Source organism: Hyperolius riggenbachi, chromosome 3 (genome assembly GCF_040937935.1).
Source record: "Hyperolius riggenbachi isolate aHypRig1 chromosome 3, aHypRig1.pri, whole genome shotgun sequence".
In the NCBI taxonomy this organism is placed as follows: domain Eukaryota; kingdom Metazoa; phylum Chordata; class Amphibia; order Anura; family Hyperoliidae; genus Hyperolius; species Hyperolius riggenbachi.
This window is the reverse complement of record NC_090648.1, coordinates 197,686,194-197,712,899: the sequence shown is the minus strand read 5'-3', so window position 1 is coordinate 197,712,899 and position 26,706 is coordinate 197,686,194. Positions and strand designations below refer to the sequence as shown.

Sequence of the window (26,706 nt, the reverse complement as noted above, 5' to 3'; positions counted from 1 at the left end):
CCACCCCTTGAACATCTGATGCCTATTTGCAAAAGTCAATCTCCGGATATGACACTGAACCTGTGCACTCAGCTTCTTTGGTTGACCATGGCAAAGTGGAATCTGTTTGTAACGATCGGTGTAACACAGAGAGGGTCTAATTACCGGTGATCTGCAGTATCACCGAGAATACAGATATATACCCGATTATTGATGATCTGCAGTATCACCGATAGTCAGATATATCTCTAACCTCTGGACACCTGAGTGATAAGAGTGTTTGGTGCAACAGTAATACTTTGAGGAGAGTACCCGAGAGAAGGGTGCTAAACAGTGGGAGATAATGCTTGAGATCAGGTTCCTTCCACAGGTCTGAAGCTCCCCGAGGGGCGGAGCTAGGTTGAGAGTGGGAAGGACAGAACGTGAGTGACACCAATGAGGAAGTGTCACTGACAGATCTGCGAACTATCTCTTAACAGGAGAGGGAGTTCTCGAGGTCGGACAGGCCAGGTCGTTAACACACGGACAGATAAAGTACAGAGACAGTATACAGGGGCAGAATCCTAAGACCAGCAGAGTTTGGCAACAGAGTATCAGAATAACAAAGGTACAGAATCAGAGATCAGAAGAATGGTCAGGAAAGCAGAAGGTCATAACAGATAATCAACAATGCCTAGGCTTGAGTGTGAGCTCCTAGATTCTCAACACTCCTGGAACTAGACTAGATAATAACAATGATACAGATGGTACAGAATTCCTAGACTAAGGTGTGAGTTCCTTGGCCATCAACACCTTGGAAACTGGTCTAGATAATAACACAGATAATAATACAATTCCTAGGCTAAGGTGTGAGCTCCGTGATCATCAACACCTACGAAACTGTCTAATAAACACAGATACTGACAAGGTCTGAGTGCTACCACGTAGTGATCACAACGCCAGACACCAGAGAAATGACCAGCACCCAGTATATATACACCAGCGCTCTCTAGCGCCTCCCCTAAGTGCTGGACCAATGGAAGTTGCTGAAATTGTCAGCTGACTGGCTTGGTCAGCTGACTCCCCTCTGATTGTCATAAAGGCCCTGCCTCTCTGCGCGCGCGTCCTCCTGAACCAGTGTGGACTATCAGTCCCAGCCACACCAGACATGTGTTGCAATGTTCCTGCTGTGTTGAATGCGGAATCCGCCGTACCTCTGTCCATGCGTGCGGCGTTTTCTTCGCATTCAGCATTACTGACCAGAGTAGGCCTATGCGTGCTACCTGCCGCGTCGGACGCGGAATCCGCCGCCCTGTTGTCTGGACATGCGGCGGTTTCTCCGCACTCCGACTGCGCACTACCTGCCATGTTGAACGCGGAATCAGCCGCCTTACTTTGAGTACTAGCGGCGGCTTTTCCGCGTTTCCTCACACTGTTCTGTTAAACCACTGTACAATTTTGTCTCTGACATCCTTGGACAGCTCTTTGGTCTTTCCCATGTTGGAGAGTTTGGAGTCTGCTTGATTGATTGATTCTGTGGACAGGTGTCTTTTATACAGGTGACTAGTTAAGACAGGTGTCCTTAATGAGGGTGACTAATTGAGTAGAAGTGTCTAACCACTCTGTGGGAGCCAGAACTCTTAATGGTTGGTAGGGGTTCAAAAACTTATTTCACTCAATGAAATGCAAATCAGTTGCTATCTTTTATTTAAGGTTATTTTTTCTATTTTCCTTTTGATGTGCTATCTGCCACTGTTAAAATAAACCTACCATTAAAATGATACTGTTCTGAGACTTTTCATTTCTTTGTCATTGGACAAACTTACAAAATCAGTGAGGGGTCAAATAATTATTTCCTCCACTGTATGGTCTTGGACACCATGCTGCAGGTCACATTCAGGGTGTTGTCAATCTTCTTATACCCTGGCCATCTCTATATAGAGCAATAATTCATTTTTTAAGATGCTATGAGGTGCCATGTTGAACTTCAATTGACCAGTATGAGAGAGTGTGAGAGCAATAACACCAAATTTAATACCCCTGCTCCCCATTCATGCCTGAGACCTTGTAAGCCTAACAAGACCCCAGGGATTCAAAATGTCTACGTTAATGGCCCATACTCACGGGCCACAATTGTCGCCCGTGAGTATGAGGCGTTGCACGGGCGCGCACCCCGAACCGTCGCTCGTCTCTGCTATCGCCAGGCGATTGGCGCGCTCAATCGCCTGGCGACAGTTGCCGCCGCGACTAGCGACAGCAACCTCAATAAAGAACATTGAGCTTCCGGCGGGGGGAGGAGGAACGTCGGCGACAGCTTCCGTCGCACCGCTGGTCCCTCTTCCACATGTGTACGCGGAGGGACCTGGCGACGAGCTGTCGCCGGCCTGTCGCGCACACGCTCACGTGTGCTGGCGACAGGCCACTTTTGTAGCCCGTGAGTATGGGCCATAAGGGTGTACTCACTTGTTGCCAACGGTTTAGACATTAAAGGCTACGTGTTGAGTTATTTTGATGGGACAGCAAATTTACACTGTTGTACAAGCTGTACACTGACTCATTCATATTGCATTAAAGTATCATACTGTATCTGCAGTGGTGTTCCGTGAAAAGATAAAATATTTACAAAAATGTGAGCGGTGTAATCACTTTTGTGAGATATTGTAAGTTTGTCATTGAGTCGTCAGAGAGACAAAAGTTTTATATTTCTGACATAGGCCAATATCTTTTTTGCCTGACTGTGAAAGTGTTACATTTTCTGCACCTACAGTTATTTCTGCTGGAGGAGATGAGGGAAAGGAAATATGATGGTTATGCTCGAACAATCCAGAAGGCATGGAGACAGTATATAGCCCGAAAGAAGTATGTAGAGATGCGAGAACAAGGTGAGAAATGTCTTCATCGTACGTATGGCTCAGAACCTGATTGCTAGAAATAAATGCTTGACATATACAAGTACTCTGTTATTGCAGAACTTGATTGCTCTTCCGTTCTACCTAACCCTACCCCACAGCTTTGTGTCCACCTAAACCTACAAATTATCCTTTACAAATTGTACCGGACCAGTGCCAGTAGCTACAAATATAGCAATTTTATTTAGCTGAAAAAAATCATGGATCTTCTTTTACTTTTTCTTTTCTAGGCAAAACGAAAAAAACAGCATTTTTTACAGCTAAAAAAAATATAAATAGCTCACTAAATATATATCCACAAAATAAAGCGCCACCTAATACAAAATCATGGTACAATAATTGGTACAGCTGTCAATCTCCACATCAGTGCAACTACCGGTTTGTGGAAGTCTTAACTCTCACTCTCCTGTCTGTGAACCTCGTTTCATTGTGGGAAATAGCTGTTTACAACTGCCAAAAAAGCAGGCAGCATCTCCTTCCACTGACATCACCTGCCAGCAGTAAAAATGTCACCATGGGATAAATGTCAGAATATAAATCAGGGAGAGGAAAGCTTTTACAATGGGCAAACACTGACTAAATCATTTATACATAATTATTGTGAAAATGAAACACTTTTTTATTACATTATTTTCATTGGAGTTCCTCTTTAAATAATTAAAGTTATGCCATTGATTCTGCAGGTGTTGCACTTGTTTTTCAACCTTGATAGGTGAAACCTCCTGGTTTAGACCGTAATGTTTTTCAGCTGAGATGGCTGCAGCAATCCCATTGTTCTAACATTAGAACAATTATCAAGCTTACATCTGTTGCTGATTTGGATTTGCACAATTTTAAAGGTCCATACCTCAAATGTTTATCTTCAGATGACTGGCCAATTTGACCACTTCCATGTAGTATGAGAGTAGACCTACACAGTCTATTCATAGTCTTCTAAATCTGTTGGCCCTCATACTACATGGCAGTGGTAAAATTGGCCCATCATCTGCAGATTAAAATGTCTGTACGGAGCCTAAGCTGTGACAAAACGAGCATTATCTCGGAAAATTAGCATCTCTTTGATCATCTCATGCAATACAAGAATGCTAATCATATAGCCATGATATTATGGTGTCCAAGGCACATCTTATATGAAACTGTGACTGGAAAATATAAATATTATTATTATTATTAACATGTCAGTCTCAAGCTTAAGTAGTATATGAGGGTTTGCATAGCTACATTGCCTTGATTTTTGTTACAAATTTTCACTCATTTCTTTTTTCACTTGTGATGTTTTTCAGCCTCTGACCTTTTCCTAAATAAAAAAGAAAGAAGACGAAACAGCATTAATAGGAATTTTATTGGAGATTATATTGGCATGGAAGAACATCCAGAGCTTCGACAGTTTTTGGGAAAACGGGAAAAAGTGGATTTTGCAGACACTGTTACCAAATATGACCGCAGATCTAAAGTAAGTCTGTATTTCGGCTATTCAGATTTGCTCATCAGTAAGGATCATCTTTATGTCACTTGTTTGCCACCTTTATCTTATGTCTGCTATATAGTTACAGAACATTTTCAGAAAAACCTTGCCCTCTTGATCAATATTTGATCATTTTTAATAATAAAATATTGATCTGGAAAGTCCAGTCTTCATCAGAGGAATTGGGGCAGGTGCAGTGTGGTGGCAGTGGGCAGACATGGTGCTTAAGTGAATCTATACTGTAAAATTCTTACAATAGAAAGCATACCATTCTATTCATTATGTTCTCCTGGGCCCCTCTGTGCTGTTTCTGCCTCTCCCTGCTGCAATCTTTGTAATTGCCATTTTTATGCAGTGTTTACAAACAAAAGACATAGCAAGTGATAGGCTGAGAGTAGATCAGTGTGTGAGTCATACAGAGTGTGCAGGGGGCCTGGAGAGGGTGTGTATAGCTTCTATCCAATCACAAGCAGCACAGCGCATTCCAGCCTGACTGCCTGAGCACGACAGACCCGACAGAGGAGAGAAGATTACATCATATAACACAGATAACACTGCCACTGTGCAACTAGGAAAGGCTGCAGTAAGACAGAGCACATTAGAACAGCTATAGGAACTTATAGGATAGAAGAAATAAGGCTCAAAATGTTGTTACAGAGTCTCTTTAAGTGCTATTTCCATAGGTTTGGACTTCAACCGGTGAACCCAAGGTCATTGTCTTTTAATCTCCCTGCTGCAGTTTTAGTAAACCCAAGGTGGTTGTCCCCTGCCCCTTACTTTCTTGCTGAGGTTTGGTGAACCCTGAGCCATTGTCCCTTGACCCCCATTTCCTTTTGGCAGTTTGGTGAATTTAAAGGGAGAGGAGTAAGGAGGCTGCTATTCATATTCTCTAGCTATGACACTTGCCTAACTTCTTAGCTAACACTCTGCCTTTAATACATTTGTGTATTGGCCCAGAGTAAGCATACTCAAGCTTGGACTTTGATCTGACTCCACTGACTGCATGCTTGTTGCAGGTGTGACTCAAAAAACTAAGACATAAAGCTCAGCATGACTGCCAGGCAACTAGCATTGTTTATAAGGGAATGACTCTGGCATTCTCCGTATTCTTCTATCTTCAGTTTCCCTTTTAGGCCATTTCCTTGGTGTAGTTTGGTTAACATAATAATTCCAGTATTTGTACAGCTCTTTTTTTCCTGATGGACTTAAAGCACTTGTGAGGCAGCCACTACAGCGCACTCAGTAGACAGTAGCAGCATTAGGGAGTCTCGCCCAAGGACTCCTTACTGAATAGGTGCTGGATTACTGAAAATGGGAAGAGCCACTGTCACTTTAATAGTTTGGACCAACTAGAATCTCATGTCCCATGAACTATTCATAGGCTTTTAAGTAGACTATAATTTGTGATTAATGTTTAAAGACAAGGGGAGACGATGCTTCTTTGGGTTTATTCCATGTATGATGTTTGGTTATATGTAAATCTGTCCTTTATTTAGATTTCAGTCTTCAACACCATTTGTCATCAACATGCAGTTGCTTAGTCCTTTTGGAGACGGCACACCTGTGGTCAGGCACTTTATTAACCACTTTGCATTACTGGGTTTTTACCCCTTAAGATCCCTGACAATTTTCCACTTTGTCACTATTGATGCCGCAAAAACTTTTTCATTTCTTATGACATCCAAATGATCTATATTATATTTTTTACAGGACAACCCAACCTTTTTTGGGGGGGTTGGGGGTGGGTATGTTTTTACCTAAATATATTTGTTTTATAACCACTCTAAAGAGGAAAAGCGATATAAATGCAGAAAATGCACCTTTTTTCATGTTTGACCCTTCCTGATTTTCACATAACTAATGCACTGCTATAAAACACCTCAAAATATATTCCTTGGCTTTTCCCAGTTACAATGACACCACTTATACCCTCATTTACTACTAGTTGGAAATGTAGCTTACTATTATCTACAATCAAATTTGTCTATAGCAATCAGATTTGATTGCTAGGATGACAATTCAGAGGCCCCTGATACTGTACAGATACAACACTATGCAACGGTAGAGTGATACATCTGTACAGCATTAGGGCCTCAAACTTCCACACAACCAATCATATTGTTGCAGGCAGCAGTCATTAGAGGTGTGTACACATCTTAAGGCCAAGTACAGGTGACACACAGTAACAGTGTTCGCAGGCTAGGAAGAGGTTAACACTTCATTTTTTCTTCTTTTTTTTTTAAACACTTTATTTTTTATTCTGACACCATCTTTTTAAACGTTTATACTATTTTTTTATTTACAAAAACCTTGAAAAGTGAGTGATTGCTTCTGTAGCAAATAGCAGCAATCATTCAATAAACAGGTGCACGTAAGAGCAAGCAACAATGGGGCAGGTGCATGTGTGCACAAGTGCGGCGGGGGCTTTTAATGTAAGACGTGAATCTCACATCCTGGGGTCTACAGGGGGGACAATTAGGACGTGAGACTCACGTGATGGAATCTTAAGTGATGAATATATACATAATAGTGTCATTTAGCTAGGCTGTTGACTAAAGTGGATAATTACCTGTACTTATAAAATGCTTAGGAATCTCTTTCACTTATTGGAACTAAAGATGGTACTCCACACGCGTACCTATGAAATCACCACTGGAAGACTTGGGCGTAGGATACAGCCTATATACGGCGTATCCTGCTGCTGCACAAGTCCTAGTGTCGTTAATTACTATTCCCCCTCCAGGTCGATGTGGATGGTGGGGAACGTTGTAATTGGGCTGTCAGCTATTGCTAGCAGCCAAATTACAGTGTTTGTTCTGATGATGCTGAAGTTACTCACTGTGCGGCACTATAGCCGTAATTCCTATTAGGGTCTATAGTGGCGCCAGCTGTGCCCAAATCTCCTGCGCTGCTATTACCGCGCTCGCTCCACACATCATCTTCTTAACAGAGAAAGGTGTCCAGTTGAACCTACTCTATTTTTCTTTAGATTTGTACATACATTGTAAAATACCGTCTAAACGTGGGTAAAGCTTAACACTGTGGCAAAGATCTGTCCATTATTCTCATGTCATCACTGTGTACTTAGCTGATGTCATGCTAATCATGCCTTTTTCAACAATAAAATCTAACACAATCATGGTGGAAAGAGTATGTGAATTGCAAAAAACTGGAGTCTTTAGAGAGAAGAAACTACCAGAGTGGTCAACATTGAATTAAAGTCCTTCCAGCCATGCCACTCTTAAAGTGATCCCAAGGTGAGAGTGATCTGGAGGCTGCCATATTTATTTCCTTTTAACCACTTGACACCTGAGGCATTTTTCCTCTTGTGGACCAGAGCAATTTTCACCTGTCAGCGCTCCTCCCTTTCTTTTACCAATAACTTAATCACTACTAATCACAGCGTAATGATCTATATCTTGTTTTTCTTGCCACCAATGAGGCTTTCTTTGGGAGGTATAGTATGCCAAGAATTATTTTATCCTAAATGCATTTTAACATGAATAATAAGAAAAAAAATTATAAAATGCATTATTTTTCCGTTTTTGACCATTATAGTGTTAAAATAAAACATTCTACTGTGGATAAAAGCCACACATTTTATGTGCCCTTTTGTCCCGGTTATTGCAACGTTCAAAAAATTTCCCTAGTACAATGTATGGCGCCAATATTTCATTTGGAAATAAAGGTGCATTTTTTTCAATTTTGCGTCCATCACTAATTACAAGCCCATAAATTAAAAATTAATAGTAATATACTGCCTTGACATAAATTTTTAAAAAGTTCAGTCCCTAAGGTAACTACTTATATTTTTTTTTTGATGTAATTTTTTTTCCACCTTTTATAAATAAAAAAAAATGTTTGGGTATTATGGGAGGGTGTGGGAGGAAAATAGTTAATTATATCAGTCAGTGTGGGGATTTTTATTAAATAAAAAGCAATTTTGGTGCAATATACTATTTGGCCACAAGATGTCAGTCGTCATTTCCGATTCACGTACGTAAGCACGTGAATCGGAAGTAATCCGTGGCTGTGTAACACAGGAAGATACAATGAATGCCGGCATCTCGTAGACGCTGGTATTCATTGAATCGGGGACTTAGATTTATGAATGGGACCTGCGGTCCCATTCATTAACTTCCCCTCTAAGCAGTGGTAACGGCGGTGCACGCGCGAACGGGAGCGAGCGGCAACTGCATGCCGCTGCAGACTTGTTTTCACGGCCCTGCTGCATCCTGTCTTTTTTAAAGGGCCGTGAATATACTGCACGGCATGCAGCAAGTTTAAACAATACTTATTGCCTGGCAGTCCTGCTGATCTATTTGGCTGCACTAGTGAACTGAATTACACCAGAAACAAGCATGCAGCTAATCTTGTCAGTTCTGACAATATTGTCAGAAACCTCCGACCTGCTGCATGCTTGTTCAGGGTCTATGGTTGAAAGTATTAGAGGCAGAGGACCAGCAGGACAGCCAGGCAACTGGTATTGCTTGAAAGGAAATAAATATGGCAGCTTCCATATTATTCTCACCTCGGGTTCCCTTTAATACTCTCTCGCAAACATAATCGGAGTAAAAGGATTATGCACAAATAGGATGTTTGTAAGCATCCATGTTGCATCAAACGGTTAAAGCACATTAGAAGTGTTCCAAAACTTTAAAAGCCTGGTGGGCCGGAGCACTTACCACTGACCATCATTCTACTACTCGTTGTCTTCATGGTCACTCCAGTTTCTCGTTCTACAAAACTTTTATCTCACAGCCTCCCAGAAGCCCACCAAATGGTGAACAAGAGATTCTGAATTAGGCATGCCTGAGATCTGAACCATGCATGCCCAGTGAAAGAAAAAGCTGGTGCATATTTAAAAATCTGATTATGCTTCTAACTTACCTTAATTAATGTATAGCTATTTTTACTAGTGGAGCCAGGGACAAGGCATCTAGTCAATAAATGTTAAGCCTGGAGTAGAGTTTAAATTCTTTTAATACACTGTAGACAGATATTTTAACTAATTTTTTGTCTATTTTCCAGGGCATAAAAAGGGACCTTATATTAACTCCAAGATCTGTATACCTCATTGGAAGGGAGAAGATGAAGCAAGGTCCAGAAAAGGGAATGGTGAAGGAAGTTGTTAAGAGGAAGATTGACATTGAACGTATTCTTTCTGTATCACTGAGGTCAGTGTCTATTACTAGAATGGAAGTTATAAATCAGAATCCATTTGTGCTGTCTAGCAATCTGACATGGTTTCCTGTGCCGTTTCCCCAAAGTGCTTCTGTAAAAAGTTTGAATCACCAAAAAAAGCAGGGAAGTGTGTGTGTGTGCGCACATGTATCGATGTGTGTGTGTATATGTGTGTGTGCGTGCGTGCGTGCGTGCGCGCTCACACACACACGAAAACACACTTTCACCTCGGACATGAGACATTTCTTAATTGATTTCGTAAGCTTACGTACCACAAAAATGAATAGACAACGGGCAAGTCTTGTTATCATGTATTTGTACATTCTTTTAGCTTTCTAGGCACATTTTTGGCACTGGTTCACCTTGACAGTCATAAATAGGTTAATGCCTCTCCAAAAGTGGGTGGTGTACCAACTTTTATTTATTGAGTTCTTCTCTCTGGCTTTGTTAATAGTCATGAAATTCTTTCATTTTCTCTATATAAAAAGGCAGTTCTTATAAACACACCTATGTGAATTGATCATCACCCAGGTGTTGCAAGCTGTGTCCAGACAAAAATCATCTATTTGCCCATATAAATATCATCACTTATTATCTGAACATATATAGTCATCTGAATTTTTTTTAGAAATAAATGCAATAGCATTAATAAAAATAACATAAAGTGATGTGGCCTTTAAAGGAAATCTGTAATTATTTTTTTTTTTTTTAAATAAGTGTCACTTACCCAGGGCTTCTGCCAGCCCCCTGCAGCTGTCCTGTCCCGAGCCAGTCCTCAGCAATCCTCCATTACTCCGCAGTTTCCTTTCTGCCGACTTGTAAGTTGATGGCATCTGCACCCGAGCGACTCTGGCCACGCGTATCCTTGTACGCGTTCTGTACGCAATAGCATCCTGCACATTAGTATGACGCTATTTCAGATGGGAAGGCGTATATGGATACGTGTGGCCAGGGCTGAGCAGGTGCAGTTTCTGTGGACTTACAAGTCGGCGGAAACAAAACTGCCCTTGCGAGGAAAGGAGAATCGCTGAGGACTGGCGCGGGACAGGATAGCTGCAGGCGGCTGGCAGAAACCCCAGGTAAGTGAAACTCTGTTTTTTTTAACTCCATTAAGTAGTTGCGGTCCATTTTATCATGAGAAATGTCTATGGTGATACAGTTATTTAGTGTGTACAACAGACAGACCTAAACCAGCTTCTCAGACAGCAGTACTGCTCTGCTGCTGGACATGTTCATTGACTTAGCAGATGCTGTTGGAAGTGAATCCAATATAAACAGAGCTGTCAGCAGGCTCATCACACTGCCCTGCACCTGCTCCAATAAGATCCATCTGGAGCTGTAATGCTGGGAATAGTGTATTGTCTCTGCTGAAATCTGCTCCTGCAACTTCTCATATCACTTTGGTACTAATATTCACAGTGATGACATATGCTAGTATCAAGAGTCTAATGGTTTATATTAATGCTTCAAATGAGAAACGTAACATTTACTAATCTAGTCCCAATGCAAACAGTACATTTCATGAAGTCAGCTGTGGTTTATAATGCTGTCAAAAGCCTTTCTGTGTCTTCCTTCATCGCCTTCTATTCTGCATTTACAATCAACATACATACATACATACATACAGCAGCTTAGTGTATGCCTTGGAAGTGTTGAGAATTCATTAGAAACGTCAATCTCTTGTGAACATGTTTGTGTTCCCGAATAACATGGGCTGTACTGAACATCTAGTGAAGTGATGCCCTCTATATAACAGTACTCAAGTCGTATAAGGTAAGCAGCCCAGCTTGTAACAAAGTCCCAGCAGCAACTGGAGAAATCATGGAGAGGAGTGTAATCAATTCAGGCATGTTATCAATAGTTATTAAAGCTCATACACAAACTAGATGGTTCTCGGTCGAGGCGGTCAGGGAGGATGGTGTTGGGGTGTGCCTCTGGCAGACCCTAATGGGATGCCAAGAGATCGGGGTGCCTGATCTTTGGGGTGACAGCTCATAAACCGCAGTCAGTTACCGCTCACTTAGCCCCACCCTGCATCCAGTATTCATTACCCAATTTATGTTCTAGCAAGCTGAGACCAGGGTCTACGACAAATGATGCTCATAAACAAACAATCAAATATCTTGCCTCCAAGTATTTAGACAGAGATATGACCTGATAAGAAAACCATTATGGAAAACCACTCTACGAAAATACACACTATATATAGAGTAATGCCCAGAAGCAGAGTCAATGCTGTATATATTAAGAACAAGAGATAGAAGATTTTTTTTTACCATCCTTACTATGGTAAGGGGTTGTGAACTGTGAGGGACAGTTAGTGACATGACTTTATACATTATGGGGAAGAAGTCTCAGCACAATATAAATACACAGTAGTAATAATAATGAAATATAATACTGTATGTTTTTTTATGACTGTTAGATCTATTTTGGTGAGCAGGGCAGGATTTATCATAAGGCATTGTAGGCCTACAAGCGCCTTATACTGCAAAGGCGGGTCTCTGTATGTCCCTATTTTACAATTTAAATGCTGAGAGCATGATCGTTGTCACCACCACGGCCCGCCCATGATCGCATCTCCCAGCCGCACACAGTTTAGTTGCCAGCCTGTGGTCCTGCCCCCACAGCAATTTGATGGCCTGCATGCAGGGCAGGATCAGGGGTGTGGCCTGTTGAGGGGTGGAGCTTAGGGTGCCAGAACGCCTCTGCCTACAGGCTCCTGAGTTGTAAATACGGCAATGTTGGTGAGCATGTCTATTCTAGTAATTGCCTCTTGCTCCTGGACGTCCCTGTGCCTCTGCCTGTGGGCTGGCTCAGTACAATGGAATAAAAAATATGACTCGCCAAATAAACTCCAATCTCAGCTTCTCCAGCTGCAAGACTGAACTGCTTTCTCTTCACCACTAGAAAGTCTACACTGCCCAGTGCATTGCAAGACCTAGGAGAATGCCTGTATTTGCAGCTGAAAGCGACAGACAGAAAAAGACTTGTTTATATGTTTTGAATGTACTTGCTCAACTTTCTTTAGTAAAGAACTAAAAACATGCAAGCTGTGAGTTTAACTGAACAACCCCCTGAAAATAAAGCAGGCATTCATCTGAGCTGAAACCAGCAGGGGGCTATACTGTGTTGTGTTAGATGAAGCAGGATACTGTACTGTACAGTTCAAATACCGTTTATCGCTAGCTGAGCAGATTACAGTTGCAAGCTTCTGACACATGTTCTGTCTTTTCGTCAGGCATGATGTGACACAGAAACTGGAATTTCATTTATTTCATAAATACTAAAACTCTGTAATACACTTCATTTCATTTTGGCATCCTTGCGTAAAGTGAATTGTCTTCACATTAGTCAACCTCACATTAATCAACCTCTCAAATCCTAGGTCTGTCTACTAGACATGCAGAAAGATGGGGCATGGCCAAGTTTGGGCATATGAATTGAGCACAGACAGCTTGGTGCCTTTCGCTGCAGTCTTGAGCTGTGTTAATGTTGGCAAAAACTGATCATTTGTTTTGCTCTGGCTGTGCCATAATGCCCTTCCTTAAAATAGTTTTTACACCCCCTCCCCCCAAAAAAAGAGTAAATTTGGGGCTCAGTCCATATGGTAAATTGGTTGCCACCATAGACCACACTAAAGTCAAGTCGGGTACTTATGTATTATCCCATCTGCAGAGTTTGACAGCTTCTTGTAAAAGCTGTATTTGCTTCCCTACCACGATCTGACCATTTTTTTGAAAGCTGAAAGCCCTGGCTTTCCTTGGCACCAGGTCCTGAGTCGGTGTAATGCTTTGTTCCCAAGTTAGGGGGTTTGAAAAAGGTGTGTCCCTTAGCTTTTGGCTGCAGAGAGCACAGTGGAATGGAGTCTCCAGCCTTGGGCAGAATCACACTCTGAGAGAGGAGATGAGGGTGAATATCAGGGCTGCTTTTTCTTCTTCTGAAATGAGACCCCTAGGGCACTTGACACAAGTTTTGAAAACACAGATTCATGCTGCGAAAAAAGAAGACTACCTCTCGGGTGAGTTACTTGCAGATAATTGTCGGGTTCGTCCGGTACTTAGGTAATCACGCTTTCTGCAGCCAAGTGCAGGGGACACCCCTCCTTCAAAACCCTTTAACTTTGAACCGAAGCATTATTCAGACTCGGGACCTGGTGCAAAAGAAAGCCAGGGCTTTCTAAAATGGTTAGATCGTGGTAGGGCAGCAAATAGAACTTTTATAAGAAGCTGCCAAACTCTGCAGATGGGATAAAACGTAAGTTCCCAAGTCTGACACTGAGCATTGATTGGAGCCAAGGATTGAGCTGAGTAAGATGTGATTTTCCAGAGCTCTAAGAATTGTCCTAATAAAATCTGCTGTAGGCTTCATCTGCTGTGAACCTGTTGCTATTTAACCATTTCAACCTTTCTGCTAGCTCTTCTAAATAGAAGAACAGCAACAGATATACTAAGTATGCCAACAATCAGTGGGAGACCTGTTCCTGCCATGAGAAATAACAGCATGAATCTGTTGCTTCAGAGAAAACCATAAGACTGAGGTGAACCTTTACACACCACCTTCTCCTTCAGTGGGTTCCGCTGTAATCCAAGAGGTTATTGAGGCCTCTGGTAATGCTGTTTTATAAACCCTGGATGCTTATGCTTATGAGACCATGATCTATTAAAAACTGCTCCAAGATATCAGAAGTGGAGAAAAGATGTCAGGGGTCTTTTGGGTGCACACTTGTATCTGATAGTCATTGAAGGTACTGGTTACCTTACTAAAGATTAACAGGTGAAGAAACCAGACTCCTGAGTAATAATGTTTTTAAGGCAGGGGTCACACTTGTCTTTCAGTTGCCTGTGTGCGTTTTTCTGCATAAGTTGTCTGACAGTGCTGCATTGCTGCCCACTTACTTTTCTGCATATGAAAAATACATTCAAGTGCAAACTAACCTATAGATTAACATTGGCTCTCAGTTTTTCTATGCAGAAAACGCACACACAAAAAAAGTGGGACCCCCTGCCTAAGAGTTGTGATGGTCAGTGTGCGCTGTAACCACAGTTTGCAACACAAGATTGTAACATGAGTTTAAAGTATCTTCTTCCATTGTTTTTTCCAATGACACATTAGTATTGTCAGCCTGAAGTCTGTAATTATTTGTCCATTCCTGCAGAAATGCACTGCTACAGGGTTATACAGTTTTACCTGTGCAAGTTCATTCTCTGGTGTAACACTCTCCAGAAGGTTACGTTAAGAATTTGAATGTGTGTAAATATGCCCATATTGTACTATCCCTCTGTACCCTAATTCTCACACTAACCCTCCCCTATCTATGCCTAACCCTAACTACCACTCACCTCCAAAGGCAGGAGTACTCCGGTGCACTAATCGTCCCAGCAAGAGGCTATACAGCTTCTCAACTCTCACAGCAGCAGCCCGATAATGAAGAAGCCTTGTGTTTGGCTACACTGTTGCCAAACTCTGGTACACTACTGGTCCCAGTGAGCGGCTATATACCAGTTTTCAATCTTACACTCGTTACGGTCCACCAAAACTATTTGCAGCCAGGGAAGTTTGGGGGAAGCCATAGCGACTATGTAAAGCCGCGATTAGCGGCTACAACAGTACATTTGGCTGATGAAGGTACCCTTAAAAAAATGTCAGGCAGGGGTGTTGCTAGGATCCTAAGGGATTTGGGGCACTTTTGGGCACTGCATTTGAAAAATGGGTGTGTCTATGCACCAGAATGTGGGTGTGGTCATGGGTGGAGCAACAGTTACATGAACTTAACAGCGGTCTAAGAGCTGTGGTGTCTTTATGGGGGCATGCTGGGTGCTGTAGTGCTTCTATGGTGGGTGTGCTGGGTGGAGTTGAGTACTGCCGTTCGCTGCCTGACTCTGCCTGGGGGACATCCGGGGCACCTCAGAATAGATCCGGGGCATGTGCCACTGATCTTTCGGGTTAGCAACGCCCCTGATGTCAGGTGCCTAAAACAACAGCTGCAAAGAGTGGGCACCTATTATTTGTAATCGCAGCCATTAGCTTGGGCACCTATTAAGGCGCCCAAACTTCTCCTGCACCAACATTTCCTGCTTCATTTAATGCACCCAGATTGGGGATTTACAGGAACGCTGTCACTGGAAGTTTACAGCTCACACATGTGGAGTGCAGATGTGGTGTTCACAGCACAGAGACCTGCCCCTTTTTTCCTGGGTTACTTTAATGCTTAGGGGAGTATTCCTCACTTTTCCAGTACATGTCAGTTAAGACACATGAACCAAATAATTAATCAGTAAATTTCAGGGTCTGCTTTCAAAGTGCTGTAATAAATGTTTACTTGTTTTCTAGCGACTCGTGTTGTTTCTGATGAGGCAGACAAAGTTTATTCATTGCAGTTTTAGGAACATAATTTAAATGCAATATTCAAAAGCTTTTAGGGCAGAAGATCAAACAGTGTTCGAAGTCTTTCAGCAGTTGTGCTGTCTTTTGAAAAGCATTCTACAGAATGAAACATCTGTAAGACATTGTTGTCCGGTGGCATGAGTGAGCCGGAGCTCAGATCCAAAGGAAAGTCTGCAGAGGAGCAGACGTATCTAGGAAAGTCATCCTGTTATTTTCTCACCCTTCTGGCATCAGATAGTGACATCTGCTCAGGCTTTTTGTGCTTTGAAAATCTCCTACCGAAATACTAAAATGTTCCCTAAACTTTCTCAGTAGTGACTGGTGAATAATGGTATTGATTGTGCTTGCAACATACTTTGTAAATTCCTTTTGGCATTTACCAGCTACAATAACCACAATCGGTGCTTTCCCAATATATGCATAATAAAAATTCTGCCGCTGTTATAATTATATCTTCCAATACCGATTATTGTTCTAAAAAATGTATATTATATTGACCATCATAAAGCAAATGTAAAATGCTAAAACAATGAATAAGGTGGCCGCAGTATGATGCACTGATCGCCATAAAGTGACGTATCTCCAAGTTGCTGCACCCCTTTCTGGTTGGTTATGGCAGGTCCCACCCCACTGCTTGGCCAATCACTGGGAGCACAAGTTGTCATGTAGGTATCAGAATGCTTAGCTTTCTAAAATTTGTATTTTATAGTCAGAACTAGTGACCGTGCGAGGACATTGCTTTAAGTAATAGATGGTAGCATCCAGTTCCCTATGGTGTTAGGTGAATTGCCCAGTGGCAACCTAAATTTTGTAAATCTAGGCTTGCTTTAAGCAGCCGAAAAGCAATGACCGCAAAAGCCTGTTTGGTTGCCATGGATCACAATATATTTTCAGTCTACTGCACCCTTCACAAACCCAACTCTCGATGTCTAGATAAATGAAAATACTGCAACTGTATTAACATTATAGGGTGGGTGAGTTACTGGTCTTTGCTTATACCAATACAGTGGAGTAGCAAGAAGGTATATAGAGATTGCAACCACATTGGAGGACCCTGGGGTGCCCATCTTCAACTGCTGTAGTAGCTTTTCATTGGTGTTATGCTGGTAATGATCACCTCTATATGTGCTTTAAATAGTGGTAATCACTAACAGACTGTTCCCCTCCTCTCTGACACTGTAGCTGTCCTTGGCAGGTTCTGATATTCCATATCAATTGTTATGTATAAAGTGCTTTTGCCTCCTTAGCTATGCCATTGTACCAACAGTATATGAGGATCTGCAATACCAGAAAAAACAAGAGATAGATTATAGCTACATACACACACTAAATTAAACTAGAATTTACAGTGTTGACTCTCTAGTCTCTGCTCACCAAAATAAACACCAGCTAGAGGAGAAATGCTCTGAATCATTAATGCCCATTATCTCGAATGACCGTATACTGCAGCACATTAGGAGTTATATGTAAATTGTACAGCCAGTTGTTGAGACAAGCATATTTATTACCCTCCATAGACACACACACACACACACACACACACACACACACGTGTTGTAAATGTTCTTGTCAAATACCTTCTGCTATTTTCGCTGCTCCCCACCTCTCGATCCACTAATATTGCCGCAAAGATTGGTGCCTTTGTCCTCCAAGATGGCCACCGACCTTACACTGTGTGTTCCGGGTCACCAGCCTCTTCCTTTTCAGGATGTCTCAAGCGCTGGTAGAGTTGCGCGAGAGAAAGAGATTTTGTGCGTATATAATGTCATAATAATTTAAAAATTTACGAAGTTTACATCGGATACTGCAGTAAATGTTAATAAAAAACAAACCGCTTATGATTAATTGCATAATTCTACTCATACCTTGTCTTTCAAGCAGAACTATGCATGCTGGGCCTGCAACGCCGACTGTGTGCAGCATCACTATGCGCACTCTGTGAGGGCTCAGAGGGGCGGGGAAAGGGGAGGAGATGGCCGTGCATGACGGAGGAGAGACCGAGCAGTGGGAATGAGCTCTGCCTCCTCCTTCTTAGTAGCACGTTCAACCGAAATAGTCAAATTTTTATAACGTTGATTTCGGGTGCCAGGCTGCAGCCAGGGAGATGACATGGGGACTGAGAATCATAGGACAGGTAAAGGTAAATGTTCCTCTATTAAAAAAAAAAAAAAACTGTTCCCATTGACTTTAACCACTTGAGGACCACAGTCTTTCTACCCCTTAAGGACCAGGCACTTTTTTTCCATTCAGACCACTGCAGCTTTCACGGTTTATTGCTCGCTCATACAACCTACCACCTAAATGAATTTTGGCTCCTTTTCTTGTCACTAATAAAGCTTTCTTTTGGTGCTATTTGATTGCTCCTGCGATTTTTACTTTTTATTATATTCATCAAAAAAAGACATGAATTTTGGCAAAAAAATGATTTTTTTAACTTTCTGTGCTGACATTTTTCAAATAAAGTAAAATTTCTGTATACATGCAGCGCGAAAAATGTGGACAAACATGTTTTTGATAAAAAAAAAAACCATTCAGTGTATATTTATTGGTTTGGGTAAAAGTTATAGCGTTTACAAACTATGGTGCAAAAAGTGAATTTTCCCATTTTCAAGCATCTATGACTTTTCTGACCCCCTGTCATGTTTCATGAGGGGCTAGAATTCCAGGATAGTATAAATACCCCCCAAATGACCCCATTTTGGAAAGAAGACATCCCAAAGTATTCACTGAGAGGCATAGTGAGTTCATAGAAGATATTATTTTTTGTCACAAGTAAGCGGAAAATGACACTTTGTGACAAAAAAAAAAAGTTTCCATTTCTGCTAACTTGCGACAAAAAAAATGAAATCTGCCACGGACTCACCATGCCCCTCTCTGAATACCTTGAAGTGTCTACTTTCCAAAATGGGGTCATTTGTGGGGTGTGTTTACTGTCCTGACATTTTGGGGGGTGCTAAATTGTAAGCACCCCTGTAAAGCCTAAAGGTGCTCATTGGACTTTGGACCCCTTAGCAGTTAGGCTGCAAAAAAGTGCCACACATGTGGTATTGCCATACTCAGTAGAAGTACTATAATGTGTTTTGGGGTGTGTTTTTACACATACCCATGCTGGGTGGGAGAAATATCTCTGTAAATGACAATGTTTTCATTTTTTTTACACACAATTGTCCATTTACAGAGTTATTCCTCCCACCCAGCATGGGTATGTGTAAAAATACACCACAAAACACATTATACTACTTCTCCTGAGTACGGCGATACCACATGTGTGGCACTTTTTTGCACCCTAACTGCGCTAAAGGGCCCAAAGTCCAATGAGTACCTTTAGGATTTCACAGGTCATTTTGCGACATTTGGTTTCAAGACTACTCCTCATGGTTTAGGGCCCCTAAAATGCCAGGGCAGTATAGGAACCCCACAAATGACCCCATTTTAGACAGAAGACACCCCAAGGTATTCCGTTAGGAGTATGGTGAGTTCATAGAAGATTTTATTTTTTGTCACAAGTTAGCGGAACATGACACTTTGTGAAAAAAAAACAATTAAAATCAGTTTCCGCTAACTTGTGACAAAAAAATAAAAACTTCTATGAACTCACCATACTCCTAACGGAATACCTTTGGGTGTCTTCTTTCTAAAATGGGGTCATTTGTGGGGTTCCTATACTGCCCTGGCATTTTAGGGGCCCTAAACCATGAGGAGTAGTCTGGAAATCAAATTCCGCAAAATGACCTGTGAAATCCTAAAGGTACTCATTGGACTTTGGGCCCTTTAGCGCAGTTAGGGTGCAAAAAAGTGCCACACATGTGGTATCGCCGTACTCGGGAGAAGTAGTACAATGTGTTTTGGGGTGTATTTTTACACATACCCATGCTGGGCGGGAGAAATAACTCTGTAAATGGACAATTGTGTGTAAAAAAATCAAAAGATTGTCATTTACAGAGGTATTTCTCCCACCCAGCATGGGTATGTGTAAAAATACACCCCAAAACACATTATACTACTTCTCCCGAGTACGGCAATACCACATGTGTGGCACTTTTTTGCACCCTAACTGCGCTAAAGGGCCCAAAGTCCAATGAGTACCTTTAGGATTTTACAGGTCATTTTTGTTTAGGGCCCCTAAAATGCCAGGGCAGTATAGGAACCCCACTAATTACCCCATTTTACAAAGTAGACACCCCAAGGTATTCCGTTAGGAGTATGGTGAGTTCATAGAAGATTTTATTTTTTGCCACAAGTTAGCGGAAATTGATTTGAATTGTTTTTCTTCACAAAGTGTCATATTCCGCTAACTTGTGACAAAAAAAAAAAATCTTCTATGAACTCACCATACTCCTAACGGAATACCTTTGGGTGTCTCCTTTCTAGAATGGGGTCATTTGTGGGGTTCCTATACTGCCCTGGCATTTTAGGGGCCCTAAACCGTGAGAAGTAGTCTTGAAACCAAATGTCGCAAAATGACCTGTGAAATCCTAAAGGTACTCATTGGACTTTGGGCCCCTTAGCGCACTTAGGGTGTAAAAAAGTGCCACACATGTGGTACCGCCGTACTCAGGAGAAGTAGTATAATGTGTTTTGTGGTGTATTTTTACACATACCCATGCTGGGTGGTAGAAATATCTCTGTACATGACAATTGTTTGATTTTTTTTTACACACAATTGTCCATTTACAGAGAGATTTCTCCCACCCAGCATGGGTATGTGTAAAAATACACCCCAAAACACATTATACTACTTCTCCTGAGTACGGCGATACCACATGTGTGACACTTTTTTTGCAGCCTAGGTGCGCTAAGGGGCCCAACGTCCTATTCACAGGTCATTTTGAGGCATTTGTTTTCTAGACTACTCCTCACGGTTTAGGGCCCCTAAAATGCCAGGGCAGTATAGGAACCCCACAAGTGACCCCATTTTAGAAAGAAGACACCCCAAGGTATTCCGTTAGGTGTATGGCGAGGTCATAGAAGATTTTATTTTTAGTCACAAGTTAGTGAAAAATGACACTTTGTGAAAAAAAACCAATAAAAATCAATTTCCGCTAACTTTTGACAAAAAATAAAATCTTCTATGAACTCGTCATACACCTAACAGAATACCTTGGGGTGTCTTTTTTCTAAAATGGGGTCACTTGTGGGGTTCCTATACCGCCCTGGCATTTTACGGGCCCAAAACCGTGAGTAGTCTGGAAACCAAATGTCTCAAAATGACTGTTCAGGGGTATAAGCATCTGCAAATTTTGATGACAGGTGGTCTATGAGGGGCCGAATTTTGTGGAACCGGTCATAAGCAGGGTGGCCTTTTAGATGACCGGTTGTATTGGGCCTGATCTGATGGATAGGAGTGCTAGGGGGGTGACAGGAGGTGATTGATGGGTGTCTCAGGGAGTGATTAGAGGGGAAAATAGATGCACTCAATGCACTGGGGAGGTGATCGGAAGGGGGTCTGAAGGGGATCTGAGGGTTTGGCCGAGTGATCAGGAGCCCACACGGGGCAAATTAGGGCCTGATCTGATGGGTAGGTGTGCTAGGGGGTGACAGGAGGTGATTGATGGGTGTCTCAAGGTGTGATTAGTGGGGGGAATAGATGCAAGTAATGCAATGGCGAGGTGATCAGGGCTGGGGTCTGAGGGTGTGGGCGGGTGATTGGGTGCCCTAGGGGCAGATGGGGGTCTAATCTGATGGGTAGCAGTGACAGGGGGTGATTGATGGGTAATTAGTGGGTGTTTAGAGGAGAGAACAGATGCAATGCACTTGGGAGGTGATCTGACTGCGGGTCTGCAGGCGATCGGATGGTGTGGGTGGGTGATCAGATTGCCCGCAAGGGGCAGGTTAGGGACTGATTGATGGGTGGCAGTGACAGGGGGTGATTGATGGGTGGCAGTGACAGGGGATGATTGATGGGTGGCAGTGACAGGGGGTGATTGATGGGTGATAGGTGATTGGCAGGTGATTGACAGGTGATCAGTGGGTTATTACAGGGAAGAACAGATGTAATTAATGCACTGGTGAATTGATAAGGGGGGGTCAGAGGGCAATCTGAGCGTGTTGGCGGGTGATTGGGTGCCCGCAAGGGGCAGATTAGGGTCTGATCTGATAGGTAAAAGTGACAGGTGGTGATAGGGGGTGATTGATGGGTAATTAGTGGGTGTTTAGAGGAGAGAATAGATGTAAACAATGGATTTGGGAGGTGATCTGATGTCGGATCTGCGGGCGATCTATTGGTGTGGGTGGGTGATCAGATTGCCCGCAAGGGGCAGGTTAGGGGCTGATTGATGGGTGGCAGTGACAGGAGGTGACAGGGGGTGATTGATGGGTGATAGGTGATTGGCAGGTGATTGACAGGTGATCAGTGGGTTATTACAGGGAAGAACAGATGTAATTAATGCACTGGCGAATTGATAAGGGGGGGTCAGAGGGCAATCTGAGCGTGTGGGCGGGTGATTGGGTGCCCGCAAGGGGCAGATTAGGGTCTGATCTGATAGGTAACAGTGACAGGTGGTGATAGGGGGTGATTGATGGGTAATTAGTGGGTGTTTAGAGGAGAGAATAGATGTAAACAATGGATTTGGGAGGTGATCTGATGTCGGATCTGCGGGCGATCTATTGGTGTGGGTGGGTGATCAGATTGCCCGCAAGGGGCAGGTTAGGGGCTGATTGTTGGGTGGCAGTGACAGGGGGTGATTGATGGATGATTGATGGGTGATTGACAGGTGATTGACAGGTTATCAGGGGGGATAGATGCATACAGTACACAGGGGGGGGGGGGTCCTGGGGAGAATCTGAGGGGTGGGGGGGGGGGTGATCAGGAGGGGGCAGGGGGCAGGGGGGGGGGATAAAAAAAAATTAGCGTTGACAGATAGTGACAGGGAGTGATTGATGGGTTATTAGGGGGGTGATTGGGTGCAAACAGGGGTCTGGGGGGTGGGCAGGGGGGGGTCTGAGGGGTGCTGTGGGCGATCAGTGGGCGGGGGGGGCAGATCAGTGTGTTTGGGTGCAGACTAGGGTGGCTGCAGCCTGCCCTGGTGGTCCCTCGGACACTGGGACCACCAGGGCAGGAGGCAGCCTGTATAATACACTTTGTATACATTACAAAGTGTATTATACACTTTGTAGCGGCGATCGCGGGGTTAACATCCCGCCGGCGCTTCCGTATGGCCGGCGGGATGTTACGGCGGGTGGGCGGAGCCAGTTGCCGGGGGAAGCGCGCGTCATCAATGACGCGATCGCTCCCCCGACGTAGCAAAAGGACGCACCGCCTTGAGGCGTATTGCGGTCCTTAGGGTATCCACTTTGCCGCCGCCCATGGGCTGTGGGCGGTCGGCAAGTGGTTAAGCATTAAATACAATGATCTCTTGGATATAGAAAAATCAAATATTGTAATGCACATGTACCGGTAACTGTTATTTCTAGGTGAACATTACAATAAATGTTGGCTTTTTACTACTGTACTTATGTAGCTATAAATGTTGCAGGTTGATTTAATATTCTTCGTCTTTACAGCACAATGCAAGATGACTTTTTTATTCTTCACGAACAAGAATATGACAGCTTGCTGGAATCCATGTTCAAGACAGAATTCATAAGCCTTCTATCCAAGCACTATGAAGAGAAGACACAAAGAAAACTACCTCTGAAGTTCAACAATACGTAAGTAATCTCCACTACCAAAACAGCATCAGGTAATCCTGCGCAAAACATCACAACAGCGTGGCCAGGGCTTGGCTACAGGCAGTGGATTGGGCACTATGCAGCCAGTGCTCTGCAGGTTGTAGATCGGGCACCACACATGATGGATTGGGCACCATCGCTCAGCTACAGGCAGGGAATTCGGTTACAAGTGGCGGAAAAAGCCCGGTTCACAATGGCACTTAAAAATGGATCTGTAAAAACGGAACAGGAACGGATTCCATGGATCCGTTGGTATCCATTACCGTTTTGCATCCATTTCCATTGCATCTCAAAGCGAAAGGTGCTAAACATAGCCGTTTTGGTAAATATATGTGCCCTTCAAAATGTGAAAACATACTCTGGACAGGGTGATCAGGGACACTACTGAAAGGAGGTGGAGACAAATCCTCCTTGCAGAAAGATACTTCAGCACTGAAAACAGAAAGGACAGCATGGGCCTTCCCACGTCACTCTGCAGCTTCCAACACTCACATTGGTCTGGCTCTCTCACAGGTACTCTGCTGCCCTCCCCACTCTTTAGGCAAACTGGTTGGGGTGAAAGAGACAGCATAGCAGAGCATGGCTGTTTCTGCTTATTGACAAGAGCAATCTTGCCTGATTAGATCACGTACAGTCCAACCTCAAGAGTACCATAAAGAGTTGACAGGAAGTGGCTAGAGAGGTCAGTTTTCATAGCCATTGTGTTGTACACATCCATTTTGTAATTTGCTCCCATGCACTGCTTAAGCCTCCATTTCAGTTCCGTTGGGGTCAGTTGTCCGGAAAAATTGCCGCTTCCCCAAAGTTGCGGTCCACTTTGCGGAACGTGCGAAACGGATCCCATTGAACGGAGCAATGGGAATGTATCCATTGGTTAACGTAGGATCAATTATATCCATTAGGATCTGTTGCGATAAGGCCCGCTAAATGGACAGTTTTTTTTCTTTTTATGCCAATGTGAACTGAATATAGGGCAGATGTAAATATCTGTTTAGGAGCATGTGTTATCCTTTTCATTTTACTCTGCAAGTGAGACTTTATGTATGGCAGTACTGCTCAAAGGGTTCCATGAACACAGCATTTTTCCATGAACCTTGCCTTTCAGTCAAATGAATGTAATCCAGCAGGAATGAATATTAATCTCCCCGGACTGAAAGTACAAGACCGCAGTATTCTTTGAATCTGATTTTTGATATTCATTCTGCTTAGGCTGGAAATGAAGTTAAAGAAAGAATCGTGGGGCCCATGGAGCGGAGGAAGTGGCTCTCGACAGGTGCAATTTGTTCAAGGGTTTGGAGACTTGGCCATACTGAAACACAGCAACAAGGTGCTACAGGTCAGCATTGGTGCTGGCCTTCCAAAGAATGCTCGTAAGTATATACAAATATATAGAATGCTGCTAATAACAAAATAAGGCTGCCTTACTTCTATATGAAAATTATTATTTATTGGATTTATATAGCGCCAACATATTACACTGCGCTGGACAACAAATAAGGTTACATACAATGATAATCAGGGTGGTGGACAACACCATACAAGCAGGAAGACACGCAATCCTAATAATACAAGTTCACATTATTCTGTGTGCACAATCAGGTAGGATTCATAAGGAGGGAGGACCATGCCAAAGGCTTACAATCTAAAAGGAAGGGTTGGTGACACCATAGGAGGAGTGCTGTAATAAATATGGCCACATCAGTAGAATTTTCCAGCTATGCAGTCAAGAGCGGAAATCCTATTTACTCTCCTGGTAACAGCAAAGCATCATTGGAATGCCAAGAGTCTTGGCTTTTGTTTGCATCAGGTCCCAGGTCAGTGTGGTTAAGGAGCGTTGAAGCAGTATCCCCTGTACCTGGCTGCAGAGAGCGCCTTTAGAGGAGTACTGGACAAACCCAACATAATCATTCTGGCTGAACCCAACATGCTGATCAGCAATGCACCTGGGAGGTCTTCTTCCTCCTCCTCAGCATGGTCTTCTTGCAAGTCTCAACTGCCCCGGTATCGCTCATTACAGTGAAAGGAGGAGAAGCCCAGCTATGCATCTTTGTCTCCTCTCTCCACTGTATGTGCTATCTGCAGCAAAGTCAGGGGACAACCTTCCTTCAAAACCCCCTTACTTGGGAACGAGGCATCGCTTTGACTCTGGACCTAGTTCAACAGAAAGCAATGTCTCTATGCTTTCCTTGCCAGGGGAGCAAACAGAATTTTAACAGAAGCCACCAAGCCACAAAATCTGTCGCGATGTTTTGAATGAGCTTAATGGAGTCTCTTTGCACTTTTGCTTCAGTAAAAAAACCTGCCCTGTTGGTACATTTGGTTGATGTAATAAAAAATACTCAAGTCAATCTGCCAGATTTGGGCCACAGAACAGTGAGCTGCACACAGGACAGACTAGTCACATGAGAGCACCACCAATACCATCCATGTCTCTCCGTCTTCTTCCTGTCTAGTTCCATAAATATTTCCAGTCAGCAATTACAGAGATACATCATGTTATGTGAAATCCACAGAATCACATTTTGTTGTGTCAGTGGATAGGCAGTAACTGCAGTAATGAGGTAATGTATTTATGCAGGAAAAGAGGAAGTTTGTTGAGGAACAGAAATGCTTAAATAAGTAAATTTGCTGAGCCCACATTAAAAAAAATTTTTTCCTCTTTTCCCTGACCGTTTTACCCACAGACTCATTTTTCTGAGAATAAATGCTGGCTGTCTCGGAGTGTAAACAAGCTGGAAAGATGACTTGATGTCACATTACACTTACGTGAAAAAAAAATGTTAGATATGTATCACCGATATAAGAGCCATTTTATAATGAATGTTACCTACAATATAATTTTCATTGCAGTCAGTGTGGTGACATTCCTAAAGGTTCAAATTATTCTTCCTTTTAGCCATGGCAATAGTGCACTATTTAGTTTACAGATCAGCCCCAGAGTCTCATTTTCACATCTTCAGCTTTTTTTTTTTTTTTTGCTGAAAATGTTTAATAAGTATTTAGAGGTTTCCTCACATCTAGAGGGACGTCAGGATCTCGACTTATTTCTTCATACCCCATATTTAAAGTGGTCTGAAACTCTGACATAACATTTAATAAAAATGTGTTTTCCTACTTTTTATTACCCATGCA

The 26,706-nt window shown here is 42.8% G+C and overlaps 1 protein-coding gene across 1 annotated transcript in view; it reads left to right on the top strand.

The window, feature by feature from the left end:
* The window catches only part of MYO1E (myosin IE), a 208,078-nt gene that overhangs the window by 160,564 nt on the left and 20,808 nt on the right, over positions 1-26,706 (top strand). Inside the window, exons 20-24 of the mRNA XM_068275534.1 lie at positions 2,726-2,840; positions 4,151-4,320; positions 9,364-9,509; positions 23,407-23,553; positions 24,784-24,944. Of these exons, the coding sequence (XP_068131635.1) occupies positions 2,726-2,840; positions 4,151-4,320; positions 9,364-9,509; positions 23,407-23,553; positions 24,784-24,944 (739 nt within the window). The remainder of the gene's footprint in view (positions 1-2,725; positions 2,841-4,150; positions 4,321-9,363; positions 9,510-23,406; positions 23,554-24,783; positions 24,945-26,706) is intronic.